Source organism: Staurois parvus, unplaced genomic scaffold (assembly GCF_062004578.1).
Source record: "Staurois parvus isolate SC_StPar_1 unplaced genomic scaffold, SC_StPar_1.0 ptg000453l, whole genome shotgun sequence".
NCBI lineage: Eukaryota > Metazoa > Chordata > Amphibia > Anura > Ranidae > Staurois > Staurois parvus.
This window is the reverse complement of record NW_028318249.1, coordinates 345,049-370,501: the sequence shown is the minus strand read 5'-3', so window position 1 is coordinate 370,501 and position 25,453 is coordinate 345,049. Positions and strand designations below refer to the sequence as shown.

The 25,453-nt window shown below is 46.2% G+C and overlaps 1 protein-coding gene across 1 annotated transcript in view; it reads right to left on the bottom strand.

The window, feature by feature from the left end:
• The window catches only part of LOC149453054 (protein EFR3 homolog B), a 374,094-nt gene extending 356,481 nt beyond the window's left edge, over positions 1-17,613 (bottom strand). Inside the window, exon 1 of the mRNA XM_089688739.1 lies at positions 17,201-17,613. Coding sequence (XP_089544865.1) covers positions 17,201-17,240 — 40 coding nt within the window. The 5' untranslated portion in view covers positions 17,241-17,613. The remainder of the gene's footprint in view (positions 1-17,200) is intronic.
• Between the last annotated feature and the right edge of the window lie 7,840 nt (positions 17,614-25,453).

Sequence of the window (25,453 nt, the reverse complement as noted above, 5' to 3'; positions counted from 1 at the left end):
TACAGTAAGTACACCCCATAGAAATTATTCACTTTTTCAACATATTTGAACAGGCAAACATTAAATCTTCATAGACAAAATATCTCAACAAAATTATGGGACTTTTAAGGTGCACCGATCATTTCAGGAATGGAACAATACACACATTATGTACAAATTGCATGTACTGTATAACATATCAGGCACCATTACACATCCAGAAAACTCCCATGAGTATGTATTATATCATAGCCTTCCCAAATAGGAGAAATTGCACATAAATCTTTCAATAATTCAATCCGGATGTTAGTTTCGTAAATAATGCTTCATCAGGAGAGGCTTAAGTGAGCTGATACAAATGCGGGGGGACGCCAGCATACCAATAAGGGAGAAAACCTCAGCAGAGGATGAACACCTAGCGGCCTGGACACCACGCCTGCACCTGCCTGGAGAGGTAATATATTGGGGAGAAGAGTCCAAGCCAAACAACTACCAAACTACGTATCCCAGGGTAGGAGTCCTGAGAAAGAGAGGCACAACCAGTCAAAAAAACATCAGCCAGGGCATTTCAGAGCTCTCCTAGTAGAGTATGGGGCTACAAACACCTTTTGACATACACTTGACATGCCGGCTCCATCCACCTGAAAAATGGCTCCTAATGTATCTGCAGTTTCTGATAGTCCTCTCAAGTATTACATATACATACATATTTTGAACATTATGCACAATCCTTTGGTGATGTCAGGGGCATCATTTGAGGCCCCCTTGAGCTCATAGGTTGGCATCATTTGAGGCCCCCTTGAGCTCATAGGTTGACAACCAATACATTAGAACCTCCTTAGGGAGTATGCGGGTGGAACCTGTCTTATTTAAACCACAGATATCTAAGGTATGGTGTTCTCTTTGCTATTGACGTGTGGTGTCATCATGCCAAGTCAAGAGAGCTCTCTAAGCTACTCAGAAAGAAAGTTGCGGTTGCCTATGAGTCTGGCAAGGGATTTAGAAAGATTGCCCAATTATTTCAAATCAATCATTCCACTGTAAGGAGAACAATCTATAAGTGGTGTAGATTTCAAGCAACTGTAGTTTGTTCAGAACTGGCCAGCCCAGCAAAATTCAAGCTGGCGATGCTGAAAGAAGTCTCCAGGAAACCCAAAATGTCATTACAGGGTGTTCGGGTGACTATGGTTGGGGTCAGAGTGCATACATCTACAATCAGTAAGAGACTGCACCAATTCAATTAAAAAAGGAGCCCTTAATGTCCAAAAATAACTAACTGTGAAACACAGTGGTGGAAATATGGTTTGGGGTTGCTTTTCAGCTTCAGGGCCTGGGCAGCTCACACTTATAAAGTCAGTTATACAATCTACATCATATCAAAGTGTGCTTTCATAGTGTGCCACCTGTTCAAAAGTTGAAGATGAACTGGAAATGAGTCTTGCGACATGACAACGATTCAAAGCACACTAGTGAATCCACAAACGAATGGCTCAAAAAGAAGAAATAAACAGACCATAGCCCATTTGTGGGTGGGATTTCCTCACCCACACATTCAAGGTGGATGAGGGCATCTTCCCTGCTGAGCTAAATTATTCTGACATTGGGGAGACTTTCCCACCATTAGAATACACTGATTAGCATGGCTGGCTATAGCTGGCAGTGCTGATCAAGTGGCAAAAATCTGATAGGGCAGTTGTATTGAAGTCTATCAGTACAGCCGCCTTGCCAATACATGGATCATAAATTGGCTGGTCCCTGCTGAACCAGCTGAATATTGATTGATATATGGCCAGCTTTAGAGGGTTATGGACTGCCCTAGTCAAAGCCTTGATATGTTTCCCACTGACATTTTGTAGGGGGCTTTTGAAAAAGGTAGTTCATGCAAGGAAACCCACAAACATTTAGCAACAGAAAGAATTTTGTATAGAATAGTGGATGACAAGTTCGAAGACTGGTGGGCAGTCATACAAAATGCCTACAGAGAGTAATTTCTACTACAGGAAGCAACACCACCACTTTTGGTGCCAAGTACATCTCTCCACAATACACCATTGCGTCAATTAATACTTTGGTTAATTAACCTTTTTACGCCGGCCGCACACAAATGTGCTGCCTCCTGGCGTCTGGGCCTAGACGCCGAGCGGCCACACATTTGCGTTCATATAAGAAAAAAAATATGTGCTGAGAGCGCGCGCCCTGCACGCTCCCAGCACACATGTCCGGTACTCACGGAAAGGTCCCGGTCTGCTCTTTCGATCGGGACCTTTCCCAATTATGTGACCGCCGTATTTTAAAAATACAATTTCTTTATAAATTTACACCAAAATGTATTCTGTGACATGTCTTTGCTAAAAAAAAATCCCAATACATGTAAATTAATTTACAAATGGCGGTATATATACTGGAATTTTTTTTTCACTAGTAATGGTGGCGATCAGCGACTTATAATGGGACTGCGACGGGCATTCTGACATAGGGGAGAACTGACTTGGTGTCACTGACATCCCCAGTGACACCAATACAGTGATCACTGCTAATAAAAAGCCCTGACACTGTACTAATGACACTGGGAAGGAAGGGGTTAACATCTGGGGCAATCAAAGGGTTAACTGTGTGCTGTGTGTGTGCTTTACACTGTAAGCACACTGCTTTGTATTGCTCTGCTATGCAAAGCAATACAAAGCAGTGTGCAGGAGCTGACAGGGAAGAGATCTGTGTTGTTTATACACAGGTCTCTCCCCCCATCAGTGATACTCGGCGATTGCCGGGTGGCGGCAGGGGATCACCGGCCGGGACCCGGTGATTGACAGCCGAGGCCGCGAATGGTGGTGTGGTTAGGGTGCACGCGCGCCCCCTACCCAGAACTGCAAAGTCCCGTGTATATACGTGATTTGCGCAGCTGTGCCACCCTGTAGCAGTATTTCTGCTATAGGGCGTTGTGGAAGTGGTTAAAGGGTGAGTCCACCCACAGCATGGTTCTGGCACTGGGCTCCAGGATTTAGCCTGGATCTGAAGCCGCGAGGATTTTATTGAAATCTTGGGATGGTCCTTCCCATTCCGGGATGGTTTATAGCTATGCAGTTTCTGGATATACCTAAGAAATATATACCCCATTCTCTGCTTTATTGACCTGCCATGGGCATCACAATGGACAGGCACATTCTGTCCTGGACTTTTCCTTAGTTGGAATGCAGCAGTAGGAGTGAGACTCCTTAGTGTGCAAACATGTGGTTCAGAGATGCACATGGAAGCCTCCAAGCAAAATATGTAGCCAACGGGTGAATCAACACTTCAACGTTTATATATCCCTGACTGTGCCCCTGTTAGGGAGAATCACACTCTCTATTTGGCCTGGTGACCATTATCACCAAAAAAAATTAAAGAAAATCGCAAAGTTCGGGTTGACATCAGAACAATATTAGATGGGAAATCTTTCAATGGGAACACTAGCACTTCCTCTTTTGGCTATGGGACTGGAAATGAAGGGAAATCTCCCCAATGGGACACAGGTGCCACAAATAAAATGAGAAGGGTTATAACCCTCCCTTACCTTATCCAAAATAAAAAAAATGCCTTAAGTTCTACTTTGTTACTCCAAACATATAAAAAAATACATTAGTGAAACAAATATGTAATTTTGTCCAACCAGCCCTGATCTCCATCCACAGAGCACAGCTGCGTTGGTGACCCCACTTTCATCCTGGTCACCTCCTTGCCTCCAGCCTATGATTGGATGATATCTGAGAAGCAGCAGAGCGTTGAGCTCATCTCTGTGCTCACTCTGCTCTCTCCTCTGTCAGAATGTTTCTTGCCAGCACGTCTGCATATGTCAGAGTCTGAAAGCTTCCGCTTCTACTGAGCAGAGCAGTTGGTAAGAAGATTCTAATAAATAACTGCATACTTTTTGAACCCGTCTGGACTACAGCTTTAAAATCTACACTTTTTTGGACAGTTTACATTAAAGCTGAACTCAAGGATAAGCAAATATTACCTAAATATTAGAGATGAGCGAAGAAATGAAAAATTCGATTCGACTGATTCGGCGAATTCGTGGACAATATTCGATTCGAGTCGAATAAATTCGCTGTGAATTTAACTTAAAAAAGGGTGTTTCTAGGCTTCAGAGAGACTTAATATTAGTGCAGAACACTGTACCTTTAATTTAAATGCCCTTGGAGTCTGCTGGGGAAGAGAAATAATACTGTCTGTCAGTATGACATGCAGATGAGTGCCGTCGATCTTAGAATCACTGCACACTTCACTCCTTTGGCCAGTCACGGGGCCAAAACCAGTGTTTGGAGCCACAGTGTGGCGGTGGAGGCAGCAGCAATGGGAGGCCATACAGCAACCTATGACAAAATGGAAACCAGCAGGAGCGTGAGGAGACCTGAAAGTGGCACATGGCAGAGTGGGAGCAATGGGAGGCGGTACAGGGACCCAGGTCACACTGTGGGCCCAGCAGCAGCGTGACCAGGCGGTACGGGGGCCCATGGCCGATATGGGGCTTGGTGGCACCTATGGAAGGCCTGTAATCTGCCAGCAACCTATGACAAAATGGACAACCGCAGGAGTGTGAGGAGATTTCAAAGTGGCACATGGCAGAGTGGAAGCAATGGGAGGCCGTACAGGGACCCAGGTCACACTGTGGGCTCAGCAGCAGCGTGACCAGGAGGTACGGGGGCCCATGGTCGATATGGGGCCTGGCGGCACCTATGGAAGGCCGCTAATCTGCCAGCAACCTATGACAAAATGGAAAACCGCAGGAGTGTAAGGAGACCTCAAAGTGGCACATGGCAGAGTGGAAGCAATGGGAGGCCGTACAGGGACCCAGGTCACACTGTGGGACCAGCAGCAGCGTGACCAGGAGGTACGGGGGCCCATGGCCGATATGGGGCCTGGCGGCACCTATGGAAGGCCGCTAATCTGCCAGCAACCTATGACAAAATGGAAAACCGCAGGAGTGTAAGGAGACCTCAAAGTGGCACATGGCAGAGTGGAAGCAATGGGAGGCCGTACAGGGACCCAGGTCACACTGTGGGACCAGCAGCAGCGTGACCAGGAGGTACGGGGGCCCATGGCCGATATGGGGCCTGGCGTAACCTATGGAAGGCCGCTAATCTGCCAGCACCCTATGACAAAATGGAACCCTGGGCTGGGGCAGGCAGAACCGCCGTATCTTTATCACGTTTTTCACAGGCCACCGAATGGCGACGCTGCATATGCTGACGCAACGCTGTAGTCCCAACATGGGCCCCCTGGCCACGCTTGACTTTCTGGCCACATAGTCGACATACGGCTACGTTTACTTCCTCGGGCGGCTTGACGAAAACTTGCCACACCGCCGAGTAGGAAACTTTGCACCCGCTACTCCTCACTGGCTGACTGCTACTTCCTCCGTGCACACCGGCACCACTACTGGCTGTGGTGGTAGGCTGCAGTGGAGCTACTGCTCTACTCCGTGGCCGTTTGCCTCCACTGACACAGCTGCGACCCTGCTGCCTCCTGGCAGCAGCAATGGGAGGCCGTACAGGGACCCAGGTCACACTGTGGGCCCAGCAGCAGCGTGACCAGGCGGTACGGGGGCCCATGGCCGATATGGGGCCTGGCGGCACCTATGGGAGGCCGCTAATCTGCCAGCAACCTATGACAAAATGGACAACCGCAGGAGTGTGAGGAGATTTCAAAGAGGTACATGGCAGAGTGGAAGCAAAGGGAGGCCGTACAGGGACCCAGGTCACACTGTGGGACCAGCATCAGCGTGAACAGGCGGTACGGGGGCCCATGGCCGATTTGACCTCATTCATCCCATAGTCCTGCCGACTCACGAATAGCGTGGCCTCCTCAAAGGGCCTGAGCAAGCGCAGGTGTCACACATGAGCTGACAATGGCTGACATCTAAGTTACACAGGGAGTACCTTTATCCGCTTTTAACATCAGGAAATCTGTGATGGCCTTTAGCTGTTCGTAAAGGCGGTCTAACATATGTAGGGTTGAATTACACCTTGTTGCAACGTCACAGCATGAGGAGTCGGTACGGGGGCCCATGGCAGATTACATGTCTGGCAGCAGCAATGGGAGGCCCGTAATCTGCCAGCACCCTATGTCAAAAAATTCAACACACCAGCAGTGTGAGGAGACTTGAAAGTGGCACATGGCAGAGTGTGGCGATGGAGACAGCAGCAATGGGAGGCCGTACAGGGACCCATGAGAGACTCTGGACCTAGCAGCAGCATGAGGAGGCGGTATATAGGGGCCTATGGCAGATTAGGGGCCTGGCAGCAGCTATGGGAGGCCCGTAATCTGCCAGCACCCTATGTCAAAAAATTAAACACACCAGCAGTGTGAGGAGACCTGAAAGTGGCACATGGCAGAGTGTGGCGATGGAGACAGCAGCAATGGGAGGCCGTACAGGGACCCATGAGAGACTCTGGACCTAGCAGCAGCATGAGGAGGCGGTATATAGGGGCCTATGGCAGATTAGGGGCCTGGCAGCAGCTATGGGAGGCCCGTTATCTTGCAGCACCCTATGTCAAAAAATTAAACACACCAGCAGTGTGAAGAGACCTGAAAGTGGCACATGGCAGCAGAGTGTGGCGATGGAGACAGCAGCAATGGGAGGCCGTACAGGGACCCATGAGAGACTCTAGACTTGGCAGCAGCATGAGGAGGCGGTATATAGGGGCCCATGGCAGATTAGGGGCCTGGCAGCAGCTATGTGAGGCCCGTAATCTGCCTGCACCCTATGTCAAAAAATTTAACACACCAGCAGTGTGAAGAGACCTGAAAGTGGCACATGGCAGCAGAGTGTGGCGATGGAGACAGCAGCAATGGGAGGCCGTACAGGGACCCATGAGAGACTCTGGACTTGGCAGCAGCATGAGGAGGCGGTATATAGGGGCCCATGGCAGATTAGGGGCCTGGCAGCAGCTATGTGAGGCCCGTAATCTGCCTGCACCCTATGTCAAAAAATTAAACACACCAGCAGTGTGAAGAGACCTGAAAGTGGCACATGGCAGCAGAGTGTGGCGATGGAGACAGCAGCAATGGGAGGCCGTACAGGGACCCATGAGAGACTCTAGACTTGGCAGCAGCATGAGGAGGCGGTATATAGGGGCCCATGGCAGATTAGGGGCCTGGCAGCAGCTATGTGAGGCCCGTAATCTGCCTGCACCCTATGTCAAAAAATTTAACACACCAGCAGTGTGAAGAGACCTGAAAGTGGCACATGGCAGCAGAGTGTGGCGATGGAGACAGCAGCAATGGGAGGCCGTACAGGGACCCATGAGAGACTCTAGACTTGGCAGCAGCATGAGGAGGCGGTATATAGGGGCCCATGGCAGATTAGGGGCCTGGCAGCAGCTATGTGAGGCCCGTTATCTTGCAGCACCCTATGTCAAAAAATTAAACACACCAGCAGTGTGAAGAGACCTGAAAGTGGCACATGGCAGCAGAGTGTGGCGATGGAGACAGCAGCAATGGGAGGCCGTACAGGGACCCATGAGAGACTCTGGACCTAGCAGCAGCATGAGGAGGCGGTATATAGGGGCCTATGGCAGATTAGGGGCCTGGCAGCAGCTATAGGAGGCCCGTAATCTGCCAGCACCCTATGTCAAAAAATTAAACACACCAGCAGTGTGAGGAGACCTGAAAGTGGCACATGTTTGAGGCATGATTCATGGCGGATTTAGTCAGTTGTGTCAGGAACTGGTGGTTTGAAATCCAGACTAATCCACGCCTGATTCATTTTCACAAACGTGAGTCTCTCCACACTTTGGGTGGACAGTCGTGTCCTCCGCGGAGTTACAATACCTCCTGCCGCACTAAACACGCGCTCCGATGCCACGCTACTGGCCGGGCATGACAGCCTTTCAAGGGCAAATTCAGCTAGTTGGGGCCAAAGGTCAAGTTTCGTTGCCCAGTAGTCAAGGGGATTGTCTACCTCGGTTGGCAGGGTGCTGTCCAAGTAGGCCCAAGCCTGTTGTTTGAGCTCCTGCTCCAGGTCCACCTGATGCTGCTGCTGCTGCTGCGGCTGGTTAGTAGTTTCCTCACTGCGCTGGTGAAGAAAGCTACTCATCATCGACTGCAGACTGAGGCAGCCGCTGCTGGTGGAGCTGCCACTGCTCCTACCACCCCACCCCTCCCCTGCTGCCATGCCAGCGGAACGCGAGCGCACAGGGCCCACAGTGTCTGAGGATGGACGTTGGCGCACAAAGGCAGAGACCAACTGACTACATAGGTGGTTTTTATAGTACGTAATTTTGGCCTCCCTCTCAGCAGGTGTGAAAAAGGCCACCATTTTGGACCGGTAGCGAGGGTCCAACAAGGTGGACAGCCAAAAGTCATCCCTCTGTCTGATGGTTATTATTCGGCTGTCGCTACGCAAGCAACCGAGCATGCTATGGGCCATTTGTGCCAAGGAATGCGAGGGACTCCCTGCCTCCATCTCCACAGCATACTGCCACGGTGCGTCTGGGTCCTCTGTCTCCTCCTCCTCCTCCTCTACCAGATGCTCCTGCTCCTCCACTCCTGTCCGCTGAGTGGAAAAACCACCCATTTCACTCAATAATTCCTGAGCACAAATGTCCTCCTCTACCTCCTCCTCTTCTTCCTGTCCTGCCCCCACAGGGGTCATGTGGCGTTGACATCTGTGCGCCACGTCTACCGCACCCTGACCAGCCATTGTTAACAGCATTTGTTCCAGGACGTGCAACAGAGGAATGACGTCGTTCATCCCATAGTCCTGCCGACTCACGAATAGCGTGGCCTCCTCAAAGGGCCTGAGCAAGCGGCAGGTGTCACGCATGAGCTGCCAATGGCTGACATCTAAGTTACACAGGGGAGTACCACGTTCACCCAGTGGGCCGTAAATGACATGTACTGTCCCTGACCGTAGTTACAGCTCCACACGTCGGCGCTGCCGTGCACTTTGGCAGAGACCGACATGCTCAAAGACTGGCCCACCATCTCTTCTACATGTGAATGCAGGGCTGGCACTGCCTTTTGGGCAAAGAAATGACGGCTTGGCACTCTCCACCGCGGCGCGGCACAAGCCATCATTTCTCGGAAAGGTGCTGAGTCCACCAGTTGGAAAGGGAGGGACTGCAGCACCAGCAACTTGGACAGGAGGACGTTCAGCTTTTGCACCGTCGGGTGCGTGCTCGCAAACTGTTGTCTCTTGGATACGGATTCCAAGAAAGACTGTTGACGGAATCCGAGAAGAGGAGTAGCAGGAGAAGGAGCATCTGAACGAGCGGAAGATGCCAACGAGCGACAACTCCCCTCAGCAGAGGTGTTGGAGCCTTGACTGGCTGATAGAGGGCGATTGACGACGTCGGGTGACGGAGCAAGTAACGGAGCGGGTGATGGAGCGGGGGCTGGGGCAGGCAGAACCGCCGTATCTTTATCACGGTTTTCCCAGGCCACCGAATGGTGACGCTGCATATGCTGACGCAACGCTGTAGTCCCAACATGGGCCCCCTGGCCACGCTTGCATTTCTGGCCACATAGTCGACATACGGCTACGTTTACTTCCTCGGGCGGCTTGAGGAAAAATTGCCACACCACCGAGTAGGAAACTTTGCCCCCGCTACTCTTCACTGGCTGACTGCTATTTCCTCCGTGCGCACCGGCACCACTACTGGCCGTGGTGGTAGGCTGCAGTGGAGCTGGTGCTCTACTCCGTGGACGTTTGGCTCCACTGACACTGATGCGACCCTGCTGCCTCCTGGGCAACCCACCGACTGTTTCGCTCGCTGCCAAGCTGGCACCCTCTTCTCCTGATGATGCGGAAGAAATTGCCTGATGACGACGAGGCAGCCAAGTGCGATCAACCTCCTCATCATCAAGTACGGTCTCCGCCTCACTACTAGCCCCCTCGGCTGCGTCTGGGTCAGGAGACAGACCTGTCTCTAGACCGGCTACCGAGCCACTCTCCTCGCCAGTACTTGTTCGCTTGGCTGCTGAAAAGGCCGATGTCTCCCCCCGTTCCTGACCGCCCTCTGTTAGCTCTTCCTCACTGTACAGTGGGGCTGAGCCCACAGCATGCGATACTTCGCTTGGTGAGGGAACAGCAAAGGACAGGGGCAGGTAGAGGACACGTGATTTCAGTGGGCTTGCTCCCGGGCCATGCCAACTAACGGTTGTGTCTGACGTACCCACCGACCGTTGGCTGTAGGTGTCAGAGGTGACCTGGGAAGAGGAAGACGACCGAGCCAACCAATCAATGACGGCAGGGTTGTCGGTGGAGACACGACCGCTGGATGACACCGGGAGCACTGGCCTCTGGCTGCGAATACTGCTGCCTCGACCCCTTCCTCTGCTGCCACGTCTGCTCGCTCCTAAAACATTGCCTCCTCTGCCACTCCTCTGCATGTTGTCTGACATACTATTTAATTCAACGATTAGGTGTCCCTGAGTAACAATTCTCTGGCACTCAGTAACAATTCTGTCTGTCCCTGAGTATGAATTCTGTGGCCCTGAGTAACAATTCTGTGTCTGTGCGAGTAACAATTCTGTGTCTGTGCGAGTAACAATTCTGTGTCTGTGCAAGTAACAATTTTGTGTCTGTGCGAGTAACAATTCTCTGGCACTCAGTAACAATTCTGTCTGTCCCTGAGTAACAATTCTCTGGCACTCAGTAACAATTCTGTCTGTCCCTGAGTAACAATTCTCTGGCACTCAGTAACAATTCTGTCTGTCCCTGAGTATGAATTCTGTGGCCCTGAGTAACAATTCTGTGTCTGTGCGAGTAACAATTCTGTGTCTGTGCAAGTAACAATTTTGTGTCTGTGCGAGTAACAATTCTCTGGCACTCAGTAACAATTCTGTCTGTCCCTGAGTAACAATTCTCTGGCACTCAGTAACAATTCTGTCTGTCCCTGAGTAACAATTCTCTGGCACTCAGTAACAATTCTATCTGTCCCTGAGTAACAATTCTCTGGCACTCAGTAACAATTCTGTCTGTCCCTGAGTATGAATTCTGTGGCCCTGAGTAACAATTCTGTGTCTGTGCGAGTAACAATTCTGTGTCTGTGCAAGTAACAATTTTGTGTCTGTGCGAGTAACAATTCTCTGGCACTCAGTAACAATTCTGTCTGTCCCTGAGTAACAATTCTCTGGCACTCAGTAACAATTCTGTCTGTCCCTGAGTAACAATTCTCTGGCACTCAGTAACAATTCTGTCTGTCCCTGAGTATGAATTCTGTGGCCCTGAGTAACAATTCTGTGTCTGTGCGAGTAACAATTCTGTGTCTGTGCAAGTAACAATTTTGTGTCTGTGCGAGTAACAATTCTCTGGCACTCAGTAACAATTCTGTCTGTCCCTGAGTAACAATTCTCTGGCACTCAGTAACAATTCTGTCTGTCCCTGAGTAACAATTCTCTGGCACTCAGTAACAATTCTGTCTGTCCCTGAGTAACAATTCTCTGGCACTCAGTAACAATTCTGTCTGTCCCTGAGTATGAATTCTGTGGCCCTGAGTAACAATTCTGTGTCTGTGCGAGTAACAATTCTGTGTCTGTGCAAGTAACAATTTTGTGTCTGTGCGAGTAACAATTCTCTGGCACTCAGTAACAATTCTGTCTGTCCCTGAGTAACAATTCTCTGGCACTCAGTAACAATTCTGTCTGTCCCTGAGTAACAATTCTCTGGCACTCAGTAACAATTCTGTCTGTCCCTGAGTATGAATTCTGTGGCCCTGAGTAACAATTCTGTGTCTGTGCGAGTAACAATTCTGTGTCTGTGCAAGTAACAATTTTGTGTCTGTGCGAGTAACAATTCTCTGGCACTCAGTAACAATTCTGTCTGTCCCTGAGTAACAATTCTCTGGCACTCAGTAACAATTCTGTCTGTCCCTAAGTAACAATTCTCTGGCACTCAGTAACAATTCTGTCTGTCCCTGAGTATGAATTCTGTGGCCCTGAGTAACAATTCTGTGTCTGTGCGAGTAACAATTCTGTGTCTGTGCAAGTAACAATTTTGTGTCTGTGCGAGTAACAATTCTCTGGCACTCAGTAACAATTCTGTCTGTCCCTGAGTAACAATTCTCTGGCACTCAGTAACAATTCTGTCTGTCCCTGAGTAACAATTCTCTGGCACTCAGTAACAATTCTGTCTGTCCCTGAGTATGAATTCTGTGGCCCTGAGTAACAATTCTGTGTCTGTGCGAGTAACAATTCTGTGTCTGTGCAAGTAACAATTTTGTGTCTGTGCGAGTAACAATTCTCTGGCACTCAGTAACAATTCTGTCTGTCCCTGAGTAACAATTCTCTGGCACTCAGTAACAATTCTGTCTGTCCCTGAGTAACAATTCTCTGGCACTCAGTAACAATTCTGTCTGTCCCTGAGTAACAATTCTCTGGCACTCAGTAACAATTCTGTCTGTCCCTGAGTATGAATTCTGTGGCCCTGAGTAACAATTCTGTGTCTGTGCGAGTAACAATTCTGTGTCTGTGCAAGTAACAATTTTGTGTCTGTGCGAGTAACAATTCTCTGGCACTCAGTAACAATTCTGTCTGTCCCTGAGTAACAATTCTCTGGCACTCAGTAACAATTCTGTCTGTCCCTGAGTAACAATTCTCTGGCACTCAGTAACAATTCTGTCTGTCCCTGAGTATGAATTCTGTGGCCCTGAGTAACAATTCTGTGTCTGTGCGAGTAACAATTCTGTGTCTGTGCAAGTAACAATTTTGTGTCTGTGCGAGTAACAATTCTCTGGCACTCAGTAACAATTCTGTCTGTCCCTGAGTAACAATTCTCTGGCACTCAGTAACAATTCTGTCTGTCCCTGAGTAACAATTCTCTGGCACTCAGTAACAATTCTGTCTGTCCCTGAGTAACAATTCTCTGGCACTCAGTAACAATTCTGTCTGTCCCTGAGTATGAATTCTGTGGCCCTGAGTAACAATTCTGTGTCTGTGCGAGTAACAATTCTGTGTCTGTGCAAGTAACAATTTTGTGTCTGTGCGAGTAACAATTCTCTGGCACTCAGTAACAATTCTGTCTGTCCCTGAGTAACAATTCTCTGGCACTCAGTAACAATTCTGTCTGTCCCTGAGTAACAATTCTCTGGCACTCAGTAACAATTCTGTCTGTCCCTGAGTAACAATTCTCTGGCACTCAGTAACAATTCTGTCTGTCCCTGAGTATGAATTCTGTGGCCCTGAGTAACAATTCTGTGTCTGTGCGAGTAACAATTCTGTGTCTGTGCAAGTAACAATTTTGTGTCTGTGCGAGTAACAATTCTCTGGCACTCAGTAACAATTCTGTCTGTCCCTGAGTAACAATTCTCTGGCACTCAGTAACAATTCTGTCTGTCCCTGAGTAACAATTCTCTGGCACTCAGTAACAATTCTGTCTGTCCCTGAGTAACAATTCTCTGGCACTCAGTAACAATTCTGTCTGTCCCTGAGTAACAATTCTGTCTGTCCCTGAGTATGAATTCTGTGGCCCTGAGTAAGAATTCTCTGGCACTCAGTAACAATTCTGTCTGTCCCTGAGTAACAATTCTCTGGCACTCAGTAACAATTCTGTCTGCCCCTGAGTAAAAATTCTGTGGCCCTAATAACGTTTCTGTGGCCCTAAGTAACAATTCTCTGGCACTGAGTGAAAATTCTGTCTGTCCCTGAGTATGAATTCTGTGGCCCTAACTAGCGTTTCTTTGTCCCTAAATAACGATTCTGTGGCCCTCATTAACAAGTCTGTGTCCCTGAGTAATGGTTCTCTGTCCCTAAGTAACTTCTCTCTGTCCCCAATTCTCGTTTCTGTGGCCCTAACTCTGTCCCTGTCCCTAGTACAGAGCGGTCTGCCTCTGTTCAATGACTGCAGGCAAATGAAGATTTCCAAAATGGCCGCTATATATACCTCGACCATTACACAGTGCTGGCTGGCTGGCTGCTGATTGGCTGATGCGATCACATGTCGTTGAGGAATGCATTATGGGGCAGCGCGCCTTGTCTGCGCGCCTTCCCCGACATCCCCGCTCCGTCGCCGCACATGTCAGCCGCCATTTTCGGAAAAATTTCGATTCGCGCGTCCGAATTAGGCTGTTTTTCGGATTCGGCACGAATCGAAATTTTTCCGATATTCGACTCGAATTCCACTTCGGATACTTCGATTCGCTCATCTCTACTAAATATATAACAGGGGTGTAGAAAAAAAAATACATGTCCAAGGGACTAAACCGGGGTCCCAGTCTACCTGCCCCTCATGACAGTATAGTTGTCATTATTTATTTATTACAGGTACTCATATAGCGCCGTCAATTTACGCAGCACTTTACATATATATTGTACATTCACATCAGTCCCTAACCCTCAAGGGGTGTACAATCTAAGGTCCCTAACTCACATTCATACATATACATACTAGGGAGAATTTAGACAGGATCCAATTAACCTCCCAGCATGTCTTTGGATTTTTGGAATTAACCGACGCAGGTACAGGGAGAACATGCAAACTCCAGGCAGGTGGTGCCATGGTTGTGATTCGAACCAATGACCCTAGTGCTGCCAAGCCGGAGTGCTAACCATTTAGCCACTGTGCTGCCCTTATAAAAAAAAAAAAATTTTTGCCAGGATGTAAAATATGAAGGGTTGATGTTTTTTATTAGGCAGAGGTGCTTTTAGGAATGTCTGGGGCTTTGTAAAACGAAAGGGGCTTTGTGGCGACCTAAACTTTTATTGTTTTTTATTTTTTTGCACAAAAATTATTTAGAACCCCCAAGCATTATATATATATATATTTTAAAGCATAGGCCCTAGAGAATAAATTGGTGAGTGTTGCAATTTTTTATTTCACACGGTATTTGCGGAGTGGTTTACGCAGAAGCAATTTTTTGGGAAACAATTTACATTATTTAAAATTTTAATGCAAAAAACACAACACACAATTCTTGGTAAAATAAATAAGATGATCTTACGCTGAGTAAAAAGATACCAAACATGTAACGCTTTAAAATTGCGTATTGCTATGCAACCGCAACAAACTACGTAAATGCACTATCCATAGGCAACGCTTTAAAAGCCTTTACAGGTTACCACTTTAGGTTTACAGAGGAGGTCGGGTGCTAGAATTACTGCTCATGATCTGACGTTTGTGATGATACCTCCCATGTGTGGGACGCATGTGTGTGGGACCGATGCGTGTGTTCAACTTTGTGCACGTACATGGGAGGATGGGACATCCCTCCTCTACCCATAAAGCATTTGATTACACCAAGATCTAGGTAATTAAATGCTTTTCTTTTTTTAAAAATGATGCTGTTTACATCTGGGGAAACTGGACATGATGTATGCTTATTGCTTCAGGTACCCTACATCATAGAGGTGGACAGAGCAGTTCTAGTCTTTGTCCCCCTCTATGATCAGCTGGCGGAAGTGTCGGCTGATTGATTGAGTGTCCCACTGGGATGGAACAGCCCACGGAAGGTGGCGCTGCTTGTAAAAGTGATCCAGCGGCTAGTTAGCCACGCGGACTGCTTTTACAAGAAAGCTAGTCGGGGGGGGTATTGAGGGCCGTACTCTCAGGCTAGGTTCACACTTGCACCGCATTCTTGTGCAGATCACATGCGATGTCTGTGAGGTGTGATTTGAGTCATACATTTTGTATGGCTCAAATCACATCACATCTGCACCACAATGGTGCAGGACCCTTTTTTTTTGGCCACACCTGAATCGCATTACATGGGTGTTTACACACACGTGCAATGCGATCTGGCAATCTGCGTTTTGCAATCTGTTTCGGACTGTTGTTAATTTAACATTGACCCCTGCAGCAGATCGCATGGACGCTGTGCGACTGCAATGCAGGAAATGCACAGGATTTGAATTGCATTAGTATAAAGAGGGATCAGAGGTTTACAGTATATGAGGACAGATATCAGTGGCATCTCCATTCCCTGTATGGTGGTCTCCCCCTTACCAGGCATTCCCCCCTTCATGAAGTCTGAAAGGACCACCAAAGGCCCCCGAGTAAAAATCTAATCTTTACTGTCTCTGTCTCTCCCTGGTGACCGGACTTGACTGTGCTAGAGGTCCAGGTAGGTGAAGAAGGTGGGAGCGCGCACTAGCCCAGCGGTGATGTTCCGGGAGGAGCTCCCGACCAAGACCTCACCTTACAGCAGGCTAAGGACAAGGGGAGGGGGAGATGTGGGCCACACTGTTTGGTGGTGACGTGTCTGAAGGGGAAACTGCCGAGGGAAGGAGGAGGGGGACCGTCAGCTTTAAACCCTGCTGCTTGCCCGCAGCAAGGCTAAATATGAAGAAAATCCTCTTGCCCGGCGCCCGGAACTGCATGCCCTGGGCATCAGGCGATAGGAATCAAACATCCCTGATATAAGTCATGTATTCCTTCCTAAATCTTGGTGTGATTTGTGTATTTCTTCCAGATCTTTGCAATAATCCAGTGTGAGACTTTCCTGTAATAAAGACCGCTCACTGCTGCTCTCTCTGCTTGTGCAGGGTGACTTGTCTTGTTCCAGCCCCCTCCTGTCATTTTCTGCAGGCCGCCTGCAGTGTGGGGTGCCTGCTGGGCTCCTCTTACAGCTGTACTCTCTGCACAGGCTGTGATGATGTCACTGCTACTTTTACAAGACAATAACTTGTTTTGAAATGACATTTGGTGGGTTTTTATCCATCGTGGCTATTGAAGACTATATTTACTGAATTTGAATTGTTTTGTGCCTGGAGTTTATCTTTAATACACTTAATTGGCATCTTAGTTTATATCTCACTGTCTGGTATTGGTCCATAGTTCCACGTCTCAGTGTGGTCCTATTCTTATTACTTTATGTCAGCCTTGAAACACAGAGATGGAAGCAGAAAAAAATACTATGTAATGTTACAGTTATACTTATAATGCACAATGGTTGTTTAAAGTATTTTAACCCCTTCCCACCCAGCTACTGCATCCATTTAACTGGGTTATTACACCCGGTAGGTTGGGGATGCCTGCCTAATCATATGACCCCTGTGATTGGCTGTCACAGTAGTCACATGATCAGGAGTTGGTCCCGCCAGCTTTTGATCATTAGTAGGGACCAGGAGCCGTTTTTGACAGCTTGGTCACTGTGCTGGATACATGCATTACAAGGGTATCAACAGGTAAACATGTTGACGTCAAAAGTCAATATGTAATATAGTAAATATGCATCTTACAATAAAACAATCCCTGGGTCAGGTGTAGTCAGGGCAGCAAGGAAGCAGCTTTTAGAAACGTACTTACCTGAGCAGACATGGTGGTCAAACAGCGCCATGCAGTCCATAATGCCAGGACAGAGGAACGTCCTTGACCCTTTCAAGTACCTTGATCTGGTGTACTTAGGTGTCAGGTGAACCCTTCACACACATCCCCAGCAGGCGTTGCGTTCTCTCTGGCAATCTCCAATCACATTGCTATCATTGGTGGTGATTCTGCATCCTAAAACCATACCCGTCTTCATTCAGCTCTTTTGTTGTCTCCCTATCAATCTCCTCTGTGTGTTGGTGTCATCTCATCTTCAGCACGTTCATTACTCAACACCCTCTTCTAACAACAGATGACATTTCCTGGATTAATCCTATAGGCGAGCAGAAGAATAAATGAGGATATGTATACAGTGTGTACAACCCCCCTTCGCTCTGCTTCCACCAACACTGCCCATGCAATGACTGTAGTATCCCTTCCCCCACTATTCACAAGCTCACCACTGGGCCAGTTTGGGATGAATGGATTGAAGATCCTATTGGCTGGCATTATTGCTGCACTGCGATTGGCTACACCACCATAACAGTATAGTAACATGATGCAGAATTGCTGCAGGGACAGATTTGTGCGTCTTCTGTAAACGTGTCATTTGCAGATTTATCAATTTTATGCATTTGAGAGCATTTTATGAATCAATAAATGTATATATGCAAATGTCAGTATACATATACGACTGAGAGACCATGCAGAACTTGGCTTCCTTGTACGTTGCATTATTGCACATGCGTTAATAGGTGGACTTTCTTTTCTAACATGCATTGCACTAAATCAGCCCATTCAAAAAAATTAGCTGGTAATATACAAAGACCTCAGAAAAACCCCAAAAAACATGCACCACTTTTTACGAACACAAAGCACCACAACACACAGTAGTTAGTGTGCATTGTGGTGCTATGCAATGCATGTGCATAGGAGCTGCATTGCCATTAAAATAAATGGCACCACAACACAATGGGGTTGAGTTACCTACAAATAGTCTACAAGTGCAAGCAAATAGACTTTGCAGAGCTTAGAGCAATGAATAGAAGCTCTGTTCAATTACATCATCCAATCATGTACAAGCAAAAATGCATTTTTTTTTATCCTTGCATGTGATTGGGTTTTCTTTGAAAAGTGAGGCTAGGTTCACACTAATGCGGTGCGGTACATCGCATGTGATTCGCACAGGAACTGCCCCGCATTCCTGTGTAAATCACATGCGATTTGTGTGAGGTGTGAATGGAGACATACATTTTGTATGGCTCAAATCGCACCGCACCCTCACCAAAAAGGTGCAGGACCGTTTTTTGGGTCCGCACTAGAATCAGATTGCATGGGTATTCACACCTATGCAATCCGATTCTGCACATCGCACCACGTTTTACGAACTGATTTTGGGGTGTTGTTAACTTAACATACACACCCGCAGCGGTTCGCAAAAAAATGTAGACCAAGTTTCTTACTTTTTTGCTCAAGGTCAACAGTGGTCAGTTGATGAGAAATGTTTAAATTGGAGCACATTAGTGCAAATATAAACAAGATATTTGAAGAAAGCGCCTTTAGCAGTCTAGTACAGCACTGCTCACCACAGAAGACAGAAAGGCCCTGATTTACTAAGAATTGAGTCTACCAGCAGACCCTGAACATTCTGGCAGACTCAATTCAATCAATCAAGCCTGTCAGTCTACAGGAAGGTGTTTGTGGGGGTCTGCGGGCGGGGGGCTTATCAGAATCTGGAAGCCCCCTTTAACAAGGGGGCTCCCAGATCTCACCCCCCCCCCCCCACGTGAATGAGTATGCAGTACATGGTGCCACTACTAATTCACAAAAAAAACAAAAAGTGTAGTGTAAAAAACCACAGAACACGGTCTCTGACAAGTCCTTTAATAAAAGAATGTCCCCCCCAAAGTAGATCCAACGTCAATCACGGTGTCAGGCTCCGGCGAATCGAAAAAAAAAAATGTTCCGCTTATGACGGTGGCTGCCAGCCTTCTGCAGTGAGGTTCGTTGACAGTTCATAAATATGTAAGGGGCGGGGCCAGCCGGGGACATCATCCGAGTGACCCCGCGCCATGTGACATCATTGATGTCAGATGGGGTGGGATCACATTTTTTTATTGAAGACGTTTATTTTTAGATTCAGCTGTCAAAATATATATTATCTAGACCTTTGAAATAAGTAAAATCATTACAGAAATAATTATAAAGGAGAAGAAACAAAAACAGAATCAATAGAACTAAGGAAATCAAATTAGAATAAAGATATGCCTAGCTACAAATAGTGCTGTTTGTTAAACACAGTAGACGCGATCGAGTGCCGCGACACGGCAGACGTCTAAAATGTGTTCTGCATGTGTTTCCGGCCATAGACGCTGGAAAAGCGACTAGTTCTTCACTGTCATGACTTGCTTTTAAAAAACTATTTTTTACACATTTTAAAATGTTTTTGAAATGTCAAATATTGTTTAAAGTGAAGTCCTGATATTTGGCAAAGCAAAGTTCAATGAGAACATGTCTCTGCAGTGATTTTTCATGGTGTTAGACTTGCTTCTTAGTAAGTCTGCTTTTTGAGTCTGATTCCTGGATTGAGCCTGGTTAGTAAATTCGATTTGGCGTCTACTTGTTGACGCTTTCTTTAGTAAATATCTTTGCTGTCTAAAAGTAGACGATCGCCATTAAAAATTAGACGTTAGCCCACAGAAATGCGCCTAGGCACAATAGTAAATCAGGGTCCAGCTGTCTTCTGAGGTGAGCAGTGCTGTACTAGACTGCTAAAGGTGCTTTCTTCAACTATATTGTTTTTACTTGCACTAATGTGCTCTAATTTAAACATTTCTAATCAAATTACCGCTTTTGAACCTGAGCAAAAAAGTAAGAAGCTCTACATTTTTTTCCATATTTTGAACAAAAACATGTTTTTCTCATTCATCTCTACCTACAAGTACTGTGCACACACATTCATAACACAGGCAGTGACAAAGTCAGCTCCTCTCCCTATTCTTTTCTATTGAGAGCTGAATCTTGGCAGCCATCCAGCCCTCTAATAGAAACACAGCAGGTGCTGCCCCCTAATGGGAACACAAGGCAGGTGCTGTAACATCTTTGTTGTTTGGTAATAATGACCTCACATTATATACAGCTAGAGGGGTTAGGGTGGGCTTGTTTTAAAGCTCCCTTACTGCTTGTTAAATTATAGGAATACTTTAATGTCCATAGTCTGGGCACAGATGCTCTTTAGGCTTACATGTATTTATTGTTTGTCATTGACGCCATATACTTGATTTACGTTGTGTACATACAGCCGGATAATATGTGACAGATCTGCATATGTAGCAGAATGGTATATAGTGTAGAATTGGCTCTCAACATTATAACTTTATTATGCCTAGTGTGGACAGGCTTTGGATTAAACTGTTACCTGAGCAATTTTAAAGTCAGAAGGGATATATCTTACATGGTAGGTGTATATCCCCTCATTTTTTTTAAGTGGCCCCCTTAAGGACCAATCCAAGGTTAATGAATGGTGAAAAAGAAATAGGAAGAGGAGGAGGGGGTATCGGGCGTGGGAAGGTTGTTGTAATGTTCCCAAGCCACTGCTCTGTGTGTCCATTCACACACAAAGCTGCAGTTTGGCCCTGCCCCCTCTCTCACCTCATTCGCTAACTGGCTGTGATTGACAGCAGTGAGAGCCAATGGCTCCTGCTTGCTGTCTTAGCCAATGAGGAGGAAGAGACAGCCATGGACAATGAGGCTGTCTTGCACATTGATGGATTGCGATAGGGCTCAGGTAAGTATTTGAGAGGGGGGCTGGGGGCACTGGTGCACACAGAATGTTTTTACCTTCATGCATAGAATGCATGAAGGTGACAAACCTTGAGCCTTTACAACCACTTCAAGTCAGCCTTTTTTTAATGTGCTGCCAAAGAGGCTCAATTTCTGTTTATTTCCATGTGGCTGAAGACAAGCCAGCTAGGGTCACAATAATGACAGTGCTTTGGGACAAACATTTTGGTGTCTAATGCCCAGAAAGTCAAAGTATACAGTATATATTCACAATTTTGTTTTCTTAGTTTTAGACAAAGTGAGGAAGCGTTAGAACACTATTAGACCAATTTTCTTTTATTTTACAGGTTTTACAACTATGGAGAATCAGGGTCTGTCATCCCTTAAAATGAAAGAGGTTGAAAAAGATAAAAAGGATAAAGCAGGTGATGAAAAAACAAATCGGCATTATTTTAAACACAGTGCGAAGCCCTTGTAAAAATACGCTCGATCGTCAGGAGCAAACACACTGGAAAGCTTTCCAAGAAGTTGTTCCGCACCAAAATTCCATCAGTTAGCTCCATTCAAAAGGATTCCCATTCCTCGGAATCCTTGGTTATCAGGTCTCCACAAGAGGTGTTGATACACGACCTAGAGGGTAAAGTTTCTACTAAAATGGACGCCATCCAAAAACTGTCATCCTTTACGATGGAAGAGGTTGAAGAGGATAAAGAGGATACAGTAGGCGATAAAAAAACAAACTGGCAATATTTCAAACACAGTGGCGAAGGCCTTGTAAAAATAAGCTCGATCGTCGAGAGCAAACACACTTGAAAGCTTTCCAAGAAGTTGCTCCTCACTAAAATTCCATCAGTTAGTTCCATTCAAAAGGATTCCCATTCCTCGGACTCCTTGGATATCACTTCAACCCAAGAGGTGTTGATACACAACCTAGAGAGTGAAGTTTCTACTAAAATGGACGCCATCCTAAAACTGTCATCCTTTATGATGGAAGAGGTTGAAGAGGATAAAAAGGATACAGTAGGCGATGAAAAAATAAACCGGCAATATGTCAAACACAGTGGCAAAACCCTTGTAAAAATAAGTTCGATCGTTGGGAGCAAGAACACTGGAAAGCTTTCCAAGAAGTTGCTCCGCACTAAAATTTCATCAGTTAGTTCCATTCAAAAGGATTCCCATTCCTCGGACTCCTTGGATATCACTTCACCGCAACAGGTGTTGATACACAACCTAGAGAGTGAAGTTTCTACTAAAATGGACGCCATCCAAAAACTGTCATCCTTTACAATGGAAGAGGTTGAAGAGGATAAAAAGGATACAGTAGGCGATGAAAAAACAAACCGGCAATATTTCAAACACAGTGGCGAAGGCCTTGTAAAAATACGCTCGATCGTCAGCAGCAAACACACTGGAAAGCTTTCCAAGAAGTTGTTCCGCACCAAAATTCCATCAGTTAGCTCCATTCAAAAGGATTCCCATTCCTCGGAATCCTTGGTTATCAGGTCTCCACAAGAGGTGTTGATACACGACCTAGAGGGTAAAGTTTCTACTAAAATGGACGCCATCCAAAAACTGTCATCCTTTACGATGGAAGAGGTTGAAGAGGATAAAGAGGATACAGTAGGCGATAAAAAAACAAACTGGCAATATTTCAAACACAGTGGCGAAGGCCTTGTAAAAATAAGCTCGATCGTCGAGAGCAAACACACTTGAAAGCTTTCCAAGAAGTTGCTCCTCACTAAAATTCCATCAGTTAGTTCCATTCAAAAGGATTCCCATTCCTCGGACTCCTTGGATATCACTTCAACCCAAGTGGTGTTGATACACAACCTAGAGAGTGAAGTTTCTACTAAAATGGACGCCATCCTAAAACTGTCATCCTTTATGATGGAAGAGGTTGAAGAGGATAAAAAGGATACAGTAGGCGATGAAAAAATAAACCGGCAATATGTTAAACACAGTGGCAAAACCCTTGTAAAAATAAGTTCGATCGTTGGGAGCAAGAACACTGGAAAGCTTTCCAAGAAGTTGCTCCGCACTAAAATTTCATCAGTTAGTTCCATTCAAAAGGATTCCCATTCCTCGGACTCCTTGGATATCACTTCACCGCAACAGGTGTTGATACACAACCTAGAGAGTGAAGTTTCTACTAAAATGGACGCCATCCAAAAACTGTCATCCTTTACAATGGAAGAGGTTGAAGAGGATAAAAAGGATACAGTAGGCGATGAAAAAACAAACCGGCAATATTTCAAACACAGTGGCGAAGGCCTTGTAAAAATACGCTCGATCGTCAGGAGCAAACACACTGGAAAGCTTTCCAAGAAGTTGCTCCGCACTAAAATTCCATCAGTTAGTTCCATTCAAAAGGATTCCTATTCCTCGGACTCCTTGAATATCACTTTTCCCCAAGAGGTGTTGATAAACGACCTAGAAGGTAAAGTTTCTACTAAAAATGGACGCCATTGAAAAACTGTCATCCTTTACAATGGAAGAGGATGAAGAGGATAAAAGGGATACAGTAGGCGATGAAAAAACAAACCGGCAATATTTCAAACACAGTGGCGAAGGCCTTGTAAAAATACGCTCGATCGACAGGAGCAAAAACACTGGAAAGCTTTCCAAGAAGTTGCTCTGCACTAAAATTTAGAGATGAGCGAATTATTCAAAAATTCGATTCGGCTGATTCGCCGAATTTGCGGGAGAAATTCGATTCGATGCGAATTTATTCGCTACGAAGTTAACTTATAAAAAGGGTTTCTAGGCTTCAGAGAGCCTTTAAATTAGTGCAGAACACTGTACCTTTAAGTTAAATGCCCTTGGAGATGAGGAAGGAGAAGGAGAAGGATGAGAAGAAGGAGAAGGAGAAGGATGAGAAGGAGAAGGATGAGAAGAAGGAGAAGGATGAGAGGAAGGAGAAGGAGAAGGAGAAGGATGAGAAGAAGGAGAAGGATGAGAAGAAGGAGAAGGAGAAGGAGAAGGATGAGAAGAAGGAGAAGGAGAAGGATGAGAAGATGGAGAAGGAGAAGGATGAGAAGAAGGAGAAGGATGAGAAGAAGGATGAGAAGAAGGAGAAGGAGAAGGATGAGAAGAAGGAGAAGGATGAGAAGAAGGAGAAGGATGAGAAGAAGGATGAGAAGAAGGAGAAGGATGAGAAGAAGGATGAGAAGAAGGAGAAGGATGAGAAGAAGGATGAGAAGAAGGAGAAGGAGGAGAAGAAGGAGGAGGATGAGAAGAAGGATGAGAAGAAGAAGGATGAGAAGAAGGAGAAGGATGAGAAGATGGAGAAGGAGAAGAATGAGAAGAAGGAGAAGGAGAAGGATGAGAAGAAGGAGAAGGAGAAGGATGAGAAGAAGGATGAGAATAAGGAGAAGGATGAGAAGAAGGAGAAGGATGAGAAGGATGAGCAGAAGGAGAAGGATGAGAAGAAGGATGAGAAGAAGGAGAAGGATGAGAAGAAGGATGAGAAGAAGGAGAAGGATGAGAAGAAGGATGAGAAGAAGGAGAAGGAGGAGAAGAAGGAGAAGGATGAGAAGAAGGATGAGAAGAAGGAGAAGGATGAGAAGAAGGAGAAGGATGAGAAGAAGGAGAAGGATGAGAAGAAGGAGAAGGAGAAGGATGAGAAGAAGGAGAAGGATGAGAAGAAGGAGAAGGAGAAGGATGAGAAGATGGAGAAGGAGAAGGATGAGAAGAAGGAGAAGGATGAGAAGAAGGAGAAGGATGAGAAGAAGGAGAAGGATGAGAAGAAGGAGAAGGAGAAGGATGAGAAGAAGGAGAAGGATGAGAAGAAGGAGAAGGATGAGAAGAAGGAGAAGGAGAAGGATGAGAAGAAGGAGAAGGAGAAGGATGAGAAGAAGGAGAAGGATGAGAAGAAGGAGAAGGATGAGAAGAAGGAGAAGGATGAGAAGAAGGAGAAGAAAAGGATGAGAAGAAGGAGAAGGATGAGAAGAAGGAGAAGGATGAGAAGAAGGAGAAGGATGAGAAGAAGGATGAGAAGAAGGAGAAGGATGAGAAGAAGAAGGATGAGAAGAAGGAGAAGGATGAGAAGAAGAAGTAGGATGAGAAGAAGGAGAAGGATGAGAAGAAGGAGAAGGATGAGACCTAGAAGGTAAAGTTTCTACTAAAAATGGACGCCATTGAAAAACTGTCATCCTTTACAATGGAAGAGGATGAAGAGGATAAAAGGGATACAGTAGGCGATGAAAAAACAAACCAGCAATATTTCAAACACAGTGGCGAAGGCCTTGTAAAAATACGCTCGATCGACAGGAGCAAAAACACTGGAAAGCTTTCCAAGAAGTTGCTCTGCACTAAAATTTAGAGATGAGCGAATTATTCAAAAATTCGATTCGGCTGATTCGCCGAATTTGCGGGAGAAATTCGATTCGATGCAAATTTATTCGCTACGAAGTTAACTTATAAAAAGGGTTTCTAGGCTTCAGAGAGCCTTTAAATTAGTGCAGAACACTG